Source organism: Ailuropoda melanoleuca, chromosome 8, assembly GCF_002007445.2.
Source record: "Ailuropoda melanoleuca isolate Jingjing chromosome 8, ASM200744v2, whole genome shotgun sequence".
Lineage (NCBI taxonomy): Eukaryota > Metazoa > Chordata > Mammalia > Carnivora > Ursidae > Ailuropoda > Ailuropoda melanoleuca.
In genome coordinates, this window is record NC_048225.1 from 115,272,718 (window position 1) to 115,289,324 (window position 16,607).

At 37.3% G+C, this 16,607-nt stretch overlaps 1 protein-coding gene across 5 annotated transcripts in view; it reads right to left on the reverse strand.

Annotated features, from left to right (window-relative positions):
• GPATCH2 (G-patch domain containing 2) overlaps positions 1-16,607 on the reverse strand; it is a 167,738-nt gene that overhangs the window by 18,149 nt on the left and 132,982 nt on the right. Inside the window, exon 10 of one of the 5 annotated variants that reach the window (XM_034667193.1) lies at positions 9,809-10,048. The exons of 3 other annotated variants lie outside the window; for them this stretch is intronic. In XM_034667193.1, coding sequence (XP_034523084.1) covers positions 10,042-10,048 — 7 coding nt within the window. In that variant the 3' untranslated portion in view covers positions 9,809-10,041. Of the gene's footprint in view, positions 1-9,808; positions 10,049-16,607 lie in introns of those variants that run through there. One more of the 5 variants, XM_034667194.1, reaches the window with a different exon arrangement.

Here is a 16,607-nt window from a genome sequence, read left to right on the forward strand (position 1 = left end):
AAGAAATACATTTCTAGAAATAATTAGAAGAAATACTCGAGGCTCTGACACATCGTAGGTACTCATTGTGACTATTAACATTGCTAGCTTCCACTTCCACTGTTCTGACACTAATGGCAGGTAATCAGAGTCTTCTCATTGTTTGAAAAATCATTCTCCAAAGTCAATATTGCCTTTAAGACTTTATCATTTTTTTATACTATTAAAACTTTTTAGGAAGGCCTGTTTACAAACATGGTGAAAAACAAATCCCAGGAACAACTTCCTCTTTTAAAACTTTTTCCTCATCTGCTGGACTAAAGATGGAAGAAATGGAATATAACATCTTCATTCAACCGCCCTCTCCCGCCCCCAGCGGAGCTGCATAAAGGAAAAGACAAACATTCAAGGAGAATAAAGTTCAAGTTAATAAAGTCATTCCACTGAACCCAAAGACCTGAGCCATAAGAAAAACAGCTGGCTGTATTTCAGTAATTCTATCAAGAATTGACTATCTGCTACAGCACATTCCGAGATCTGGATTATTGATCAGTAAGATTACCCCATTCAGGTTGCCCACCCCCCTTTCCTTCAGACAGGTGCAATGGAGTTGCTACAAATAACACTAAGTAAGGTCTATTCTGTTATTTGTTGTCACTCCTAATGTAAAACATAGCAGTTATTTTTTAATTTAAAATCAATGAGTGTCTCAAAGGCAGCCTTGTTGCTTCAGTCTAAATGAGTGGTTTGTTTTTGCAAAGCAGAAACTTGGATTACTATTCAAGGTGATAGTTGGCTCTGTGTGTGTGTGTGTGTGTGTGTGTGTGTGTGTGTGTGGTGTTTTGAAGAATGATAATGCACTGTCTTATGAACAGACTTGAAGTCATTAAAAAATAAAGTTAAAATTTTTGGTAAGGCACTGCAAGGAAATTACCAATCAACTATATTAGTGTACTTGTTTCCGTTAACAGTATTTGCTTGCAGTGGAGAAGAAGGGAGACAAATCAAAGCCTAATAACTTTGTAACTACTCACACCTTTACTGTTAAAGATAAACAGACATATCTTTAAGTGGAAAGGATCAAGAAATAATGCTGTTTTGTTTTGGATTAGTAAGTACTGTCATTTAGTTATGATTTGAAACATGGTTTCCCATGTACTAATTCTGAAGACTTTCCTATTAAATATTAGAGAAGCAGAGCTCAAAAAAGAAGTCTTCATTCTGCTTTGCTTTTGAAACAGACTTCACTTGGTTTATCCCCTCATCCTTTTAAATGGTGTGGTGGTGGGAAACTGGGCATTTTATCTGGAGGGAAAAAAAAAAAGGAAATGAAGCAGAAAATAAAAAAAACACCCCAAAAAGCAAAAACAAAAAAAATCCTAGTGAAAACCACCTTGCCTGAAAACTTGGCTTTCAACGTGAGCTGACAGGGACGGAAGCAGGCAGTGTCAAACACAATAATATTACAGCGAAAAGAGTAAGGACTTGTCTCTCCATCGTATGCATTTACAAACAGAGGCTTTTCAGAGAATTAGGCCTAGTTAAAGCTGCCCCCTGGATAAAATGTGTTCCCAAGCAGCCTCAGACAAGCTGCAGAGGAGAGACAAACAGATGTGACTATGGGCCCTGGCATTTGGCAAGAACACTCACTGTCAGTTAGAAAAATATAAGCCTGGACAGGGCATCAGCTGGACAGAAATGAAGCAGGTCTTCAGTGTCACTGGAAGAGTGATCTGGTGGCAGAGAAGCATGAGGGCTGGAAAATCCAGCTCTGTGGGAACTTCCTCTTCTAGACCCAAATGACCCTCTCCTCCCCTTTATTTGATGTCCATATGTCTCAACATATTAAACAACTGAAAGAGTTAACATCAGTATCTTTTTTTTTTGTACCAAAACGCACATTAAGTACCAACTACCATCTAGCATATGTGTTTCTTAGCTACTAAGACTGCACGAAGTCCTTGTTTCTAATGGTGTTTCTTTCTAAGCCCCTTCCTGTGCACGAAGCACACTTTGCATTTGGTATTGTCGATCGCGCCCTGCTTCCTTCTGGTGCCTTCTTGCTCTATGGCTTTGGTCATTTGACTTTATGTTCTACCTTGGATCCATTTCTCCTCTCTCTGGACTAGCCCTGACTTTAGCAAGGAGGACTTTAAGTTTTAAAACAGTGCACTAAACTTAGTCTTTGGATCCCAGGAACTCGGCCCTTGCTTTATTCTGGACTTACCTACCGGTCATAAACCTCCCCGTACCTTAGTTCTTTTGAATTTAGGTCATTCCGGGGTATCCCCAGATGCTAAAGTTTGGCCCTGAAGAGCAACCTGGTGACTGAGGTTGTCTCTAATGCTCCCGGCAGACCCCAGCCCAAGCATCAGCTGCTTCTGGCCCCCATCCCTGCTCACTGCCTACCTGCTGGGACATCTTGACTGTGCCCCTTAACGTACCATCATCTGTGGTCTGAGGTGCTACCCTTCGGACAGTGATGTGGCCTGCCAGTGTGCGGCTCCTCTCAACAGCCGATGGCTCTGTCCTGTCAGTGCCCCTCTACCCTGTCAGGGTTCGAGTCCAGACCTACTTTTTCCTAATCTGCTTTATCCTGCTACATTATCTGGTAGCTTCTGCCAGAGCTAACGTTACTCTGAGTTTCTTATGTGCTGGGGTGTGTGCTGATAAGCATTTCCCTCCTGTAGGTCCCAGCACTGGTGGCAAGTGAGAGGGAAGGATGGTTGCGTCAGGACGCTTCTGGGGAGCTCCAGGACCGGCCTCACTGCAGAGTCAAGGACTGGTCCGGTTCCTCAGAGCAGTGTCCGAGCTGCTCAGCTGTCCTGAGGAAGGAGGAAGAGATGGAGGAGCTGGTGGGAACCTGCAGGTGGTCCGGGAATCTGTTTCCTCTGATGCCGCCATTTCCCCTCCCCCAACTAGTTCTCTTAAAAAGCCTACTTGTCGCCATATTTGTCAAGGCTGGAGGAGGATTTTACCGATCTTTGGCATGTTACTCAAACTCTCTTTGCTTCAATTTCTTTGCCTTCAAGAACTGTGATTAGACTAGTTCTTACTTCAAAGGTTTATCTTAAGATTTTATTTAGGAATCATTTGTGTCAAATACTTGGCACAGTGCCTGCACAGAGTAAGCACTGGATAACTGTGAGCTACTACATTTATTGTTGCTTTCATCCCCACTTCACAGATAAGAAGTGCAGGGCACAGAAAACTTAAGTAATTTACCTGGGATTCCACAGTTAAGGGGAACTGCTGGTAGGTAGGCCTTTGTGGTGTGATATGGACAAAAGAATGTCTAGTGTAGTGTCACTGAGCAGATACCAAATAAAGACATTATAAACTCATTATACCTAAGCACTATCAATATGTTACAATAAGGATATAATTAGAATCATTTCTAAATAACAAGGAGGTATCTTTTTGGTATAGAAGAGTTAAATTTTTCTTTAGCGTCTGATTCCGTTTGCTTTAAATGTGTCACAGCCTGTAAAAATAAGTCCTCATTTTCCAATTCAAAAACTCAATAAAAACCCAGGAGAGTCTTGCAAATCTGAAGCCCATTGCCTCAAAATTTTTCTTGGCCACCACATGGTATTTCCTTCCTCCAAGTGGTGTGTTTCATGCTTTATCTGAAGCTCCAAGGGCCTGCTATTCTAAGTTATCATTCCTTGTGTGTGAATTATTAAAGCCAATTTCCATATCCATAAACAGCTCTTGTAAAAGCTTCTTTTTGTACCTCCTTATTATTCTAAACAAAGGGTACCTAGAAGGTGGTGGTGGTTGTCTTAGGAAATTCAGGTAGATATTCTGAGAGAACCATTAGAACATTCTGAGTGTACGTGAGAACATTCTCACAGCTAGAGGAAAGTTAAATTTTTCTTAGAGCAAATTATTCAGTAAGGTTTCAAAAAATCTCTTTGGGAGAACTGCTGTTAAATCTTGGCTTCCATGGGGCTGATATTATGCTTCCCATATTTGTCCAAGTCCTATGGATATTTTTAAGGAATTGCTGGTCACCAAGACTGTGTATATGTGCTAACACTGGAACAACGTATTCTGTCCACTTGAGAAAACTTCCTTTCTACGTTTCCTAATTCCACCATCTTTGAGAGTCTGATCTTTCGCCCTTTGGAGTTCTCCCAGGGCCCTCAAATCTAAATGTTCTTTCTTGTTTTTAAACGTTCCTAACCTCATTCTATTTCCAAGAGCTTTTCCTCTGTATTTCATAGCAATCTATGCTTATGTCTGTTGTTACATTTATCATATGGTCCCGCCTGAAGTTGTTTCCAGATGAGAGGGGATTGTCGCTAAAAACACTGAACAACTTGAGGCCAAGAACCATGTGCAATTTCGCAGAACCTAGCTTTGCTTCTATCATATATTAGAAGCACAACAGATATTCTGAACTAAAACAAATTAAACTGTAAAAACTGTTGCCTCAACATTTCATTTGGCAATCATGCATTTTTTTTGATAATACTTCTTCTTTCTTGAAGCGTTACTTAAATTTACTCAAAAACATTCATTTAACCATCAACAAAACTTGACTAAGAATCAGGTATTCTACTGGATGCTAAAAAACCCACAAAGATGGCTCCTACCATCAAGGGGCTCATAGCCTAATGCAGGAAACACAGGAAAGAGAAATTACTAGACAGTGTAATAAGTCCATAGGGTATGGGAGCAGACCACCTCTTTGGGGAAACTGAGGAAAATTCATTTCGCTTGAGTTCAAATTGGGATATTGTCTCTCCAAGCAGAATCTAAGATAGTTGAGGGATCTTAGAGTATTCTTGTATTCTTCACACCATAGTACCTAGGAAATAGTAGGCACATAGTAAACTGATATTGATTTAATTTATTCAATTCCTAGCTATAACTATATATTTCTGGAATCTGTTTATCATTGCTATTTAGTATAAAGTTTCAACAATAAACTTATTGTTGACTCTCAGGAGGGATGAAAAATTAGGCAAAATAAACATGATTCTTTTGAATATCTCATTAAATGCAAAAAGATGTGTGTCTACATTTAAAACATTGGGATATTGTTCCTGATGACATCTTACATTTTACATAAAAGAACTGTCAATTCAGACCATAGATTCCGATATAATCCCACATTCTCTCTGTGATCGTGACACTATACAGTATTTCTTAAGATGGTATGGTTGGGATTTATAATATCCAGTAATAAAACTATGAGGATATTCCAAATAATATTCCTAATTTTTCTGAGTGAAGTCCATGCATTACTTATTTTCATATACACTTCATCCAGTGCAATCTATATTACTTGTATGTTTGTTGAATTGGTTTCCTTACTATATTCTCCTATTCGCTATTTATGATTCCAAACCAAGCTTTAATAAGTGCGGTTCTTAGTGAACATGTTGAAACAAACATGCTGAGTTTTTTTTCTTTCACCAGCTTCAGGAAATGATGGACTTAAAGGAGCAGGGCAGAAAATACATGTTATTATTTTTTTTTTATTATTTTGAATACGCATTGGTTTCTTAAATCTTAGTATTTATTATGGAATTACGAGGAACATCCACACTTATTCAGTGTCAACAACATATGGGGTGTTATGCTAAATATTTTCACATACTGTATCTTCTTTAATCCTCACAAAACCCATTACGGGTCTGAGGAACCTAAGGTCCAGAGAAACTGTTACTTGTCAAAAATCACATGAACAGAAAATGAAGTTACTGTCTTTGAACCAAGGAATGCATGCCTCGGAAGAATCATTTTCCCCTATACCATACTACCTCATTCAGCTTAGTTTATTATACTTCCTTTAATAAATGTCTGCTGAAAAGGTAATGCATGCCATGCCCTATGCCATAAAACAGGATTGAGAAATAAAAAAGATATGGCTTTCATTTTCTAGGGGTTAAAGTCTACCGATCATGTGGGAAAATGATTTCAATTCAATATTCAAAGAGAATTCCAAACCAGAGGGCAAGGCATTCTAGGCCCCTCGGTGAGAGGAGACATCTACAGAGGCACGACCGCCTTGAAGTGCACCCACCACGTGCCATCACTGGGGCTGTGTAAGCAACTCAACAAGACAGGAGCTAGAACATCCGGAGACGTCGGGGGAGAAGACACCTCCTTGCACACATCAAATTTTTAATAAATTCAACGAATCTGTCCATTCACCATTATTTTAAACTTTCTAGAAAAAAAAGAATGAAGTGGCTGTTTGACTGAATTAATCAGTTTATTAAATCAATAGTTGAATTCAGGGGAAAACAGCCCGTCCCTAATTCTTTGTAGACATAGCTTTGGATTGTTTTGTAGCTATGGTCAGGAAGTTAGTGCCCTGGTGCAGGGATGGAGTCACATGGAGATCCATTTCCAAGGTAGCTTTTGAAGTTGGGACGCTTTGCTCATGCAGTACGGCTTACAATTTACTTGCACGGTTGAGTTGGCAGATACGGGCTCAAGACTGAGCTCAGCTTTGATGTTCTGTGAAGTATCCCATGGTGACTTGTTGAGAGGCGACTTACAGTAATGTCATAATTCTACGTGCTGTAATGGACATTAGTAGAGTATGACCACTAAAGAGCAAAGGATGATGTGGTTGACACTTTTAGCTCCACATTGAGGAGGTAATAAAGACTAGATATTTTAATGATAGGCCAGAATGTCTTAAACTCCTGAAAGATGTAGGGAGTTACTTCTACTCTGGAATACGTCAGACAGCATTACCATTAAATGCAAACTTACTTGAATTTAGGTTAAATTATTGTTTATTGGTGAAATCCAGTTGGGAATCTATAACTCAGCTGAAATCCCATCTCCTTTATGTGGCCTTATCTGACTGCAATTGCCATAATAATCTCTCACTCCTTGGAGAAAACAATGATTTTTACTTTAAGCTACAGCTATGTATCTACATGAACCAATACTCTATTTAGACTGTATATTCCTTGAACGCACTGGGGCCCACATCTGATTTATTTTTTTAAGTAAATTTCCCTCAGCATTCATAAGCCTTGTCAACAACAGGCACTTATTAAATCATTATCGAATAAAATTTAACAAGGCATGCCGGAGTTTTGATAGTAACTTGTTTTTATGATAATCAATATCTTTATTGAGGTTCCAATTTCTATAATAAATAAATGCTTACTTGTGGGAATAGAAAATCACAAAACAAATTCAGTCCCTATCTTGGGCTTTGGGATGGAACTTGTATATATAAATCAGCGCTTTTTTTTTTTAAATCAAGAGTTGGATGCTTTTTTTTAAAAAAGTTTTTATTTATTTATTTGACAGAGAAAGACACAGTAAAGGGAACAGGAGGAGGGGGAGTGGGAGAAGCAGGCCTCCTGCTGAGCAGGGAGCCCAAGCGGGGCTCAATCCCAGGACCCCGGGATCATGACCTGCGCCAAAGCAGATGCTTAACAACTGAGCTACCCACGTGCCCCCGTAAGTCAGCTTTTAACATACAGGCAGGCATCTGATGCAAAAGGGTTTCCCTTACATAATTTTGCATTTTGCCAAGTTACTAAATGTAACTTTATGAAAAGAATGCTTTTGGTTCCTTCTCTCTTGTGAGAGTTTTTGGCAGACGAACAATATGTACATAAAAACTTTTACAAACTTGTTAGCAAATGTTTCCTAGACTGTGAAATATACTGTAATAGCTAGGGAAGGTATCAGGGGGCTTGTGCTGACTACATGAACACTAATGTTCAGTAATCAAGAGAAAGAGTATTTCAGGAATCTCTTAATTCAATTCAATTGAAATACTTGCAAAGTTGGAATGCATTAGCTTATATTCAGAATTAGTTATGCCATCAGGATCTCTGACCAAACATCCTTTCTCATTTGGGTAATCAGGTCTACTACTCTTTATATTTGGAAGGTCTATTGTCTTTAAATGTTGATGGAGAAATATCCTAACAAAAATTAACTTCAAATAAAAATGAAGTCTTTTCTCATTTACATAATGCATTTCTTTAGAAGAACATGCAGGCTTCTGTATTTTTTAAATTTCAGAAACTGAATGCCAAATAAACAACAATCACTTTAGTCATTGTTTCAAAATGTTGCCGCTTTCTTTGTTAATAATGAACACATAATCTAAAATGTTTAAAATTACGATTTTAGAAGTGTCAACAGACACAGCAGATTTAAGAAAATGGTCAAGTTCATTTTTATATGCCTTAGGAATAAGACTTGAAGAAAAAGATACTACCGTGTAAATTACCTGGCATTTGAGCTGGGAAAGCTATTGGACCCCTTTCTCTGTTCCCTCACAAGCAAAATGGGAATAATAACAGTATCTACTTCACAGGGTAATTTTGGAAATTAAATGAGATGAAATAAATGCATTGTTAACAGGGGATCTTAGATATTTTGGTATTTAACTGTAAAAATGTTGGAGAATTTTTTTCTTCAATTTTAGGTAGTATACTTTAAATTCCCTGTCTTTGGTCCTTCTTAACTACATATCCACTTATCTTGATAAGTGATACAGCACAGTGGTTAAGGGTCTGGACCCAGGAGACAAAAAAGATGAAGTTTCATTGCTGCTTCTCCATTTAACCACCTGGGCGAACCTGGGAAAGCTACTTAATTTTTACGCCTTGCCTTTCCCATCTGAGAAATGGAGGTAGTAATGGAACCAATCTCAAAGAGTTGATGTGAGGGTTGAATGTGTGGCTCACAGCATGCTCTCAGTAAGTCTTAACTATATTTCCCACAGACAAAGGGAATTTGTATATGTTGAGCGTGGCACCTTTTCCCCCCAATCGTGAGCCCAAAGAAGTAGAGAAACTCTGTGGACCAGAACATATTTTGTTGTTAGAGTACAAATGGGGAAATATAACAGATTTATCATTAGCTAATAAGGTCTAAACATATTCTGTAAATAAGCATAGAAATGTGTCATTTATGCTAATACAACAGAACACAGTATACCAAATCATAGGTTGTCAAGGTGATTTCCCATTGTACTTCATATTCTTTTTACGAATCTTAAATTCTACTACAGAGAGGGCAGAGTTTATTCGAGGAACTAAAACAAGTTCATTGCAGTTGGTATATAGCATTCAAGGTAGGGAGTATTTGGAGATGAGGCTGGAATCGTTAAGGGGGTAGACCAAGAAAGACCTTGCAAACCATGTTTAGGACTTATTCCTAAAGGTAACGGGAAGCCATTAAGAATGTATGTGTGTGTGTGTGTGTGTGTGTGTGTGTGTGTTTCCATCTATTTATTTGTGTGTATGTGTGTGTTTTATAGTTTTACTGAGAAATAATTGACATACATAACTATATTCATTTAAGGTATACAACATGATGGTCTGATTTACATATATTTTTAGGTGATTACAGTAGGTTCAGCTAACATTCTGTTCATATAGTTACAAAACAAAGAAAAAAAGAAAAAAGGAAAAAAAAAACCCTTTTCTCCTTGTGATGAGAATTTGTAGGATTCACTCTCTTAACAACTTCCCTATACATCACACAGCTGTGTTAGCTGTGGTTATCATGTTGTACATTCCAACCCTATTACTTATCTTATAACTGGAAGCTTATTATCTTTTGACCACCTTCTTCCAATTGCCCCTTCCCTACCCTCTGCCTTTGGTAACTATAAATCTGATCTCTTTTTCTATGAGTTTTTTTTTTTCCTTTTTAATTTCACATTTAAATGAGACCATATAGTACTTTGTCTGACTTATTTCAATTAGCATATTGGCTTTAAGGTCCATCCATGTTGTCTCAAATGGTAGTAGGACCTGTTCTTTCTTCCTCCCCCTAAAGCTAAATAATCCATTATATGTATATGTGTGTGTGTGTATATATATATGCAAAATTTCTCGATCCATTCATCCATTGATGGGCACTTAGGTTGTTTCCATGTTTTGGCTACTGTAAAAAATGCTTCTATGAATATGGGGGTGCAGATATCTTTTTGAGTTAGTGTTTTTATTTCTTCCGTATATATTCCCAGAAATGAACTTGCTGGATGTAGGACAGTTCTGTTTTGAATTTTTTGAGGATCTTCCATACTGTGTTTTCCATAGTTGCTGCACCAGTTTACAACCTATGAACAGTGCACAAGGAGCCAATACGAATTTTTAAGTACACACAAATAGATTTGGGTTTTCCAAATTTATTTCTGGCTATGTTATGGAGAATGAATGAAGGGGACAAGAATGAGAGACCAAAACAAACAATGGATGGTGCCAGGTTTTCCTGAGTAGGATATAACATCCTGGAACACAGAGATTGTACACACTACATGGGTTCCAAACACATCACCTAGACCGTGCCTTCTATAGGCTTGGCAGAAAAAGTCCTTGAAGGTGTGTGGAAGTAAGTAGTGCATGAAGCATCATTTTTTAAAGAAACAGACAATACGATAGTAAAAGACTAGAAAATCGTGACACACTACATCTATTAGTAGAGAAATGCAGCCCTGATCATGCATCACTCCATCACTTATTTCTGCACTTAAAAATAAGCATGTTATGAAGAAGTCCTGGAATCCTAAAATTCTAAGAAAAAAGTAATAAATTGGAATATTCTGAGACTATGGTGGCAGTGACACTGTTGTTTTTGAATCTATATAATAACATGTAGCATAACCCAAAACCCCTAACAACAGCTAGCCAAAGAGATGACAGCATCCAGAAAACAGAAATGGAAGTAAAAAAAAAAATTGAGAAATGTAATTAGACTAAAATATAAGAATGAATAAATAGGATGGAGGAGAATAGGAGAAGGTAATGAAAAATAGGATGCAAAGTATAAAAACATTAAAAATAAAAGAGAAAAAGGATCAGGTAAGTGATAGCTATAAAAGATAGGCAAAGAAGATCCAATATACGTGTAAGAGAAACTTTTGAAGCAATACCACAGCAATGAAACAAAATAAATATGAAAAACTATAATTGGAGGAAATCTTAAAATGTATTTCAAGAATAACAACTACCTCGGAAAGAGCATACTTCATCCTTGGGAAAAAACACCTAGAATGACCATACCAGAATACAGTCTAGTCAAACTCTTGGACTTTAAAGAAGAGGAAAATATCATTGCGCATCCAGGCAAAACCAAGTCACTTAAGTATGAAAGAAAACCAGACTCTAGCAGACACTGAAAACAATGTTTCATATAGACATGGAGGAACTTACTTGTTAAGGATAAAAGATAAGAACCATGGATTGTAAATCTGGCCAAAGTGAGCTTTACATGTACAGGTCATGGAAAAACCCTTAATAACATCCAGGAACTCAAGAAACACTGTTCCCATGAGCCCTTCCAAAGGAAAACACAAAGAACAGAGAAGCACTGACTTCAGATCCGATGGGGATCATTAACATTATGTGTATTTGTTGAATTTATACCAAATGAACTGAACTAGAACTAAAACTAAAACTGGAACTAAGAAGACAACATAGGATCCAATGGTTCTATGCTTCAGGCAATGTACACAGAGCAAACCTCTCAAAAAGGGGAGAGAAATGAAAAGTATATAGAAAATAGAATGAGTTTTCTGACTGGTCTATAGGTATTAGCAGAGTATCACTTACTTCAAATCCAGTGCTTGGGAGAGGATTGAGAAGGGCAAAAGAGGATACTAGCTGACTTCAGTATAGGTCATGGTAGGGAACCAACAGGAAATAGCCTCTCCTGGCCAAAGTATTAATGTAAAGGTAATTACTAGGAAAAAAAAAGGTCTTCTGAAATGTCAAATGTTATACCAGAGTGCAAGTAAGAGCAAGGAAAAGTAATAGGAGAGAGGGAGAATGATAGATCTGCTTATCCTAAAACAGAAAAAAAAAAAAAAAAAAGAAGAGCCAACAGAAGGATAAACCGTAAGTAGAACAAAACAGAACAGCTACCTACCCCCTGGTGAGGGGACAGGGTAGAGGCTGGACTTCTTTGAAAATGGTTTTTTTTTTTTTTGGTGGAGATGTGATTATGGAACCTGTAATGATTTTTACGTCATTATATAACAAAATTAAATAAATTTTTAAAGAGAAGTCTCTGAATATTAAAATGAAATTAAAGAACCTAATTATACATTGGTATATCTATATTTAGAAACTATTTCAAGTGACTTTATTTTTAAAATGATTTTATTTATTTATTTGAGAGAGAGAGAAAGCAGTGGGGAGGGGCAGAGAGAGAGAGAGAGAGAGAAAGAGAGAGAGAGAGAGAAGCAGACTCCCCGCTGAGCAGGTCCCATCCCAGGACCCTGAGATCATGACCTGAGCCAAAGGTAGGTGCTTAACTGACTGAGCCTCCCAGGTGCCCCTCAAGTGACTTTAAAACAGAGGAACTGACTATATATTCCTTGAGAAATATATAGGATTTATAAAACAAATAGGAAAAGGAAAAATTTTAAACTGTTCTTACAAATTATTTGACGGTCATGATGATACGGTGATTCGGGGACTGCTGTGTGTATGATCGGTTAGATAAAAGGAATACAGCTGACCCTTAACATGAGTTTGAACTGTATGGGTCGACTTACACAAGGAATTTTCCCAATAAGTACAGTACAGTACTATCAGTGTATTTTTTCATCCTTTTGATTTTTTAAAAAGGTTTTACTTATTTATTTATTTAATTTTAGTGAGAGAGAGAGAGCATGGGCAGAAGGGGAGGGAAAGGAGGAGGAAAGAATGTCAAGCAGACTCTGCACTGAGCATGGAGCCGCACCCAGGGCTCGATCTCAATATCCCTGAAATCATGACCCTGAGATGAACCAAAAGTCGGACACTCAACCAACTGGGTCACCCAGGTGCCTCCTCCTTATGATTTTCTTAAAAACATTTTTTTCTTTAGCTTACATTATTGTAAGAATACAGTACAGTATATAATACATGTAACACACAAAGTATGCATTAATCGACTGTTTATGTTATCGGTAAGGCATCTGGTCAACAGTAGGCTATTAGTAGGTTTTTGGGGAGTGAAAAGTTACCAAAGAAGGTAGGTTGAATGCCCCTAACCTTCCCATATTGTTCCAAGGTCAACTGTAATTATTATGGGTATCAGTGAGAGTATTTTCAATGTTGACAAAAAGATTATAATCAATGATGGAGAGTACAAAAATACTGAAGTCTTGAATTTGAGTCAAGATTATTAATATGAGCCAATATGTTTAAAAAAAAATCCTAACTCATTTCATTAAAAAGGGCTAGAAATAACGATGTCTCTAACATCCAGATTGTAGTTTCTGAAACTATTTCCCTTCTTAAAGAAATGGCTGATTCTTGGTCTAGGCCAGAAAAGGTCCAAGGTAGCCTTGAAAATGGAAACATACCAGATAGCAAGGAAGAAAGCAAAGACCAGGAGAAAGGAAACAAACTCAGGAACCAATATAAATAATCTTCCATTGCCCAAAGATGGGTCAATTTTAACATCAATTAGGATAATAACTAATGAAACACATCAAATATGTTTAAAATAAATAAGTTAAAAACAAAACAGAAACAAGTTTCACTGGTCACCTTCGGAAAATGTAAGGAACCAATTAATTTTTTTTAAAGATTTTATTTATTTATTTGACAGAGATAGAGACAGCCAGCGAGAGAGGGAACACAAGCAGGGGGAGTGGGAGAGGAAGAAGCAGGCTCATAGCGGAGGAGCCCGATGTGGGGCTCGATCCCATAACGACGGGATCACGCCCTGAGCTGAAGGCAGGCGCTTAACCGCTGTGCCACCCAGGCGCCCCCAGATTGTAGTTTCTGAAACTATTTCCCTTCTTAAAGAAATGGCTGATTCTTGGTCTAGGCCAGAAAAGGTCCAAGGTAGCCTTGAAAATGGAAACATACCAGATAGCAAGGAAGAAAGCAAAGACCAGGAGAAAGGAAACAAACTCAGGAACCAATATAAATAATCTTCCATTGCCCAAAGATGGGTCAATTTTAACATCAATTAGGATAATAACTAATGAAACACATCAAATATGTTTAAAATAAATAAGTTAAAAACAAAACAGAAACAAGTTTCACTGGTCACCTTCGGAAAATGTAAGGAACCAATTAATTTTTTTTAAAGATTTTATTTATTTATTTGACAGAGAGAGAGACAGCTAGTGAGAGAGGGAACACAAGCAGGGAGAGTGGGAGAGGAAGAAGCAGGCTCATAGTGGAGGAGCCTGATGTGGGGCTCGATCCCAGAACGCCGGGATCACGCCCTGAGCCGAAGGCAGACGCTTAACCGCTGTGCCACCCAGGCGCCCCGGAACCAATTAATTCTGAAAACTGATAACCAAGGGAAGAGATCAAGTATTTATCTTGCATTTCCTACATGATCTGTGCCTTGAAGTCATCAAGTAGTTGAAGTGGGGGAAATTTTTAACGGAAGTAATCCAACCACCAAGCAAAAGTGAGATGACAGAATTAACGTATCACCATTCTATAACTTAATGAATGAATCCGGGATCATTACGGTTAATCAATCACAGAAGGAGACATGGAAATGAGAGGAGTAGAAGACACCATCTCTGAAACAGTCCTGGCCCAAACAAAGCAAAACAAAACAAACAAAACAACCTGAATCTAATCAATTCTCTAGATTTAAATACCAATTACAGGAAACACGAGGGACAAGAGGAATATGGGCAATGACATAGTGTGGATAAAATCAGCAACACTCCTCAGAGGTGACAAACGTTGTAGAACCAACAACCTGATTTCTGCAATCAAAAACTTTCAAGGAAAAACAAAGGATGGGGGAGGGCATATTTATAAAGCAAAGGGAACTTTTCTAAAGAGTTGTAGATCAACTGATTATAAGAGATAGAACTTATTTGCATCCCAGTCCAAACAATGTACAAAATAAAACACTACAAAATAATTGGAGAAATGGGAATATCAACAGTATATATTAATACATATTAAAGAATTACTGCTCTTTTAATAGATGTGATAATGGTACTGTGACTTCTTTTTCTTTAGAAGAGGCTATTAGTTTTTAGAGAAACACACATTTCAGTTGAAGTAATATAATAGATGGGCTTTGGGGTTGGAGGAAGGGGTGAGTAGGAATATAGATGAAACCAGGCTGGCCATACACATAATTACCTAAGCCAGAAGAGAGACACATTGAGTTTATATTTTTCTCTGTATTTCTGCATATGATAGATTTTCCATAATAAAATATTGTTAAAAACTGCTTTTACCATCCTGACATTGTAAGTGAAAAGCATCTTTTCAACTCTTAAAACCGACAGTATGAAGTCATTCTAGGTTTTCAAATCTTAGTGATGCTCTCCATAATTTTTAAGTGATCAAACTTGAAATTAAATTAAGTTATCCATGAAGTCTGATGTCTTTAGTCTGAGTACACCCCTGGACCGTAACTTGATGTAAAAAGATTACAGAAATCCCTATCTGAGGTTTATTGTCCTTAGAAAGGATAATGCATAGTTTTTATTCCATCTTTCTAATTAGTAATTTAAGCATATGTTCAGCATTTAACTCTAAATGTTTGCCTTTTCCCCAAGCTCAAAGACAGCTGTCCAAGATTTGAATGCCAGAAAACATTTAAATATCAACATCTGTTGAATTATGTTAATTTAGTGTAATATAATTGGGCATGAGTTGGAATTGATCAGAAGTATATGAAATAAACAAAGTAAATTCCCAACAATATCTTGGTATACAAACAAATCACTACAGAGTGATGAAAATATTTCTGAAGAGAAAGGGTGAGGGAGGAAAAATACTGATTATAAAGAAGTGGATTCTTTTAAAAACATAGCTTTAACTCTATGAGACATTATTTTGTGATATTTAGATTTATTTTTAAATTGCCTCCTAATTGAAAGGTAATTAAAATCAACTACAAGTGATAGTTAAGCGTTTAATATTTGAATATTTTTATAACTTATTAAATAATTTATACTTAGATAACAACTATTTATATATGCAGTAACTGTTTTAGGCTGCAGGACGATCCCTGTTATATCATGAGCAGTTACATATGTCAAAATTCAAGAGTTGGTATACTTTCTTTTCTATAGACACAAAATAGTATTTTTAAGCTCAAAGTGTTGTCAGTGTGGCAGATGAATTAATGAGGTTTATTCTCCAGGCTATATGATACAAATGATCAAGTAGTTGTTGTGGCTTATTGTATTGTTGGTTTAAAATATTAACTTTTACAGCAATTCTTTTACTGATAAATTAGGAATGCTTGTTGTTTTGGGGGGTGTTCTGGCACATACATGCATTGGACAAGCAGATCCTCACACATACCTGTAATGAAGTTATAACTGGAAAGCAGTGGGGATACAGCTGCTGTTAATATATGGGCCTGCAGGTGGACCTCCATCATTGCTTATGGGAACTATCTCTGGGAGTTAAAGGTTAGTTTTGTGTCCATGCCCATTTAATCACAGGACCAATTTGGAGAGTGCCAACTGTGAAACACACCTGTCTGAAGGAAATAGACTCCACAAGACAAATTTACTGGAAAGGCGTTCACGCGCTATTTTCCATTATTAGTGACCATGGCCAAATTCCACCGCTGTCCTAGAGGTGAGAGGCTGTGCATACTTTAAGTCATGTGAAAATATCTAATTGATCTACCAGATTTCAAGAAAGAGGGGATATCGTCATGCATATTTCACCAGGAAGCAC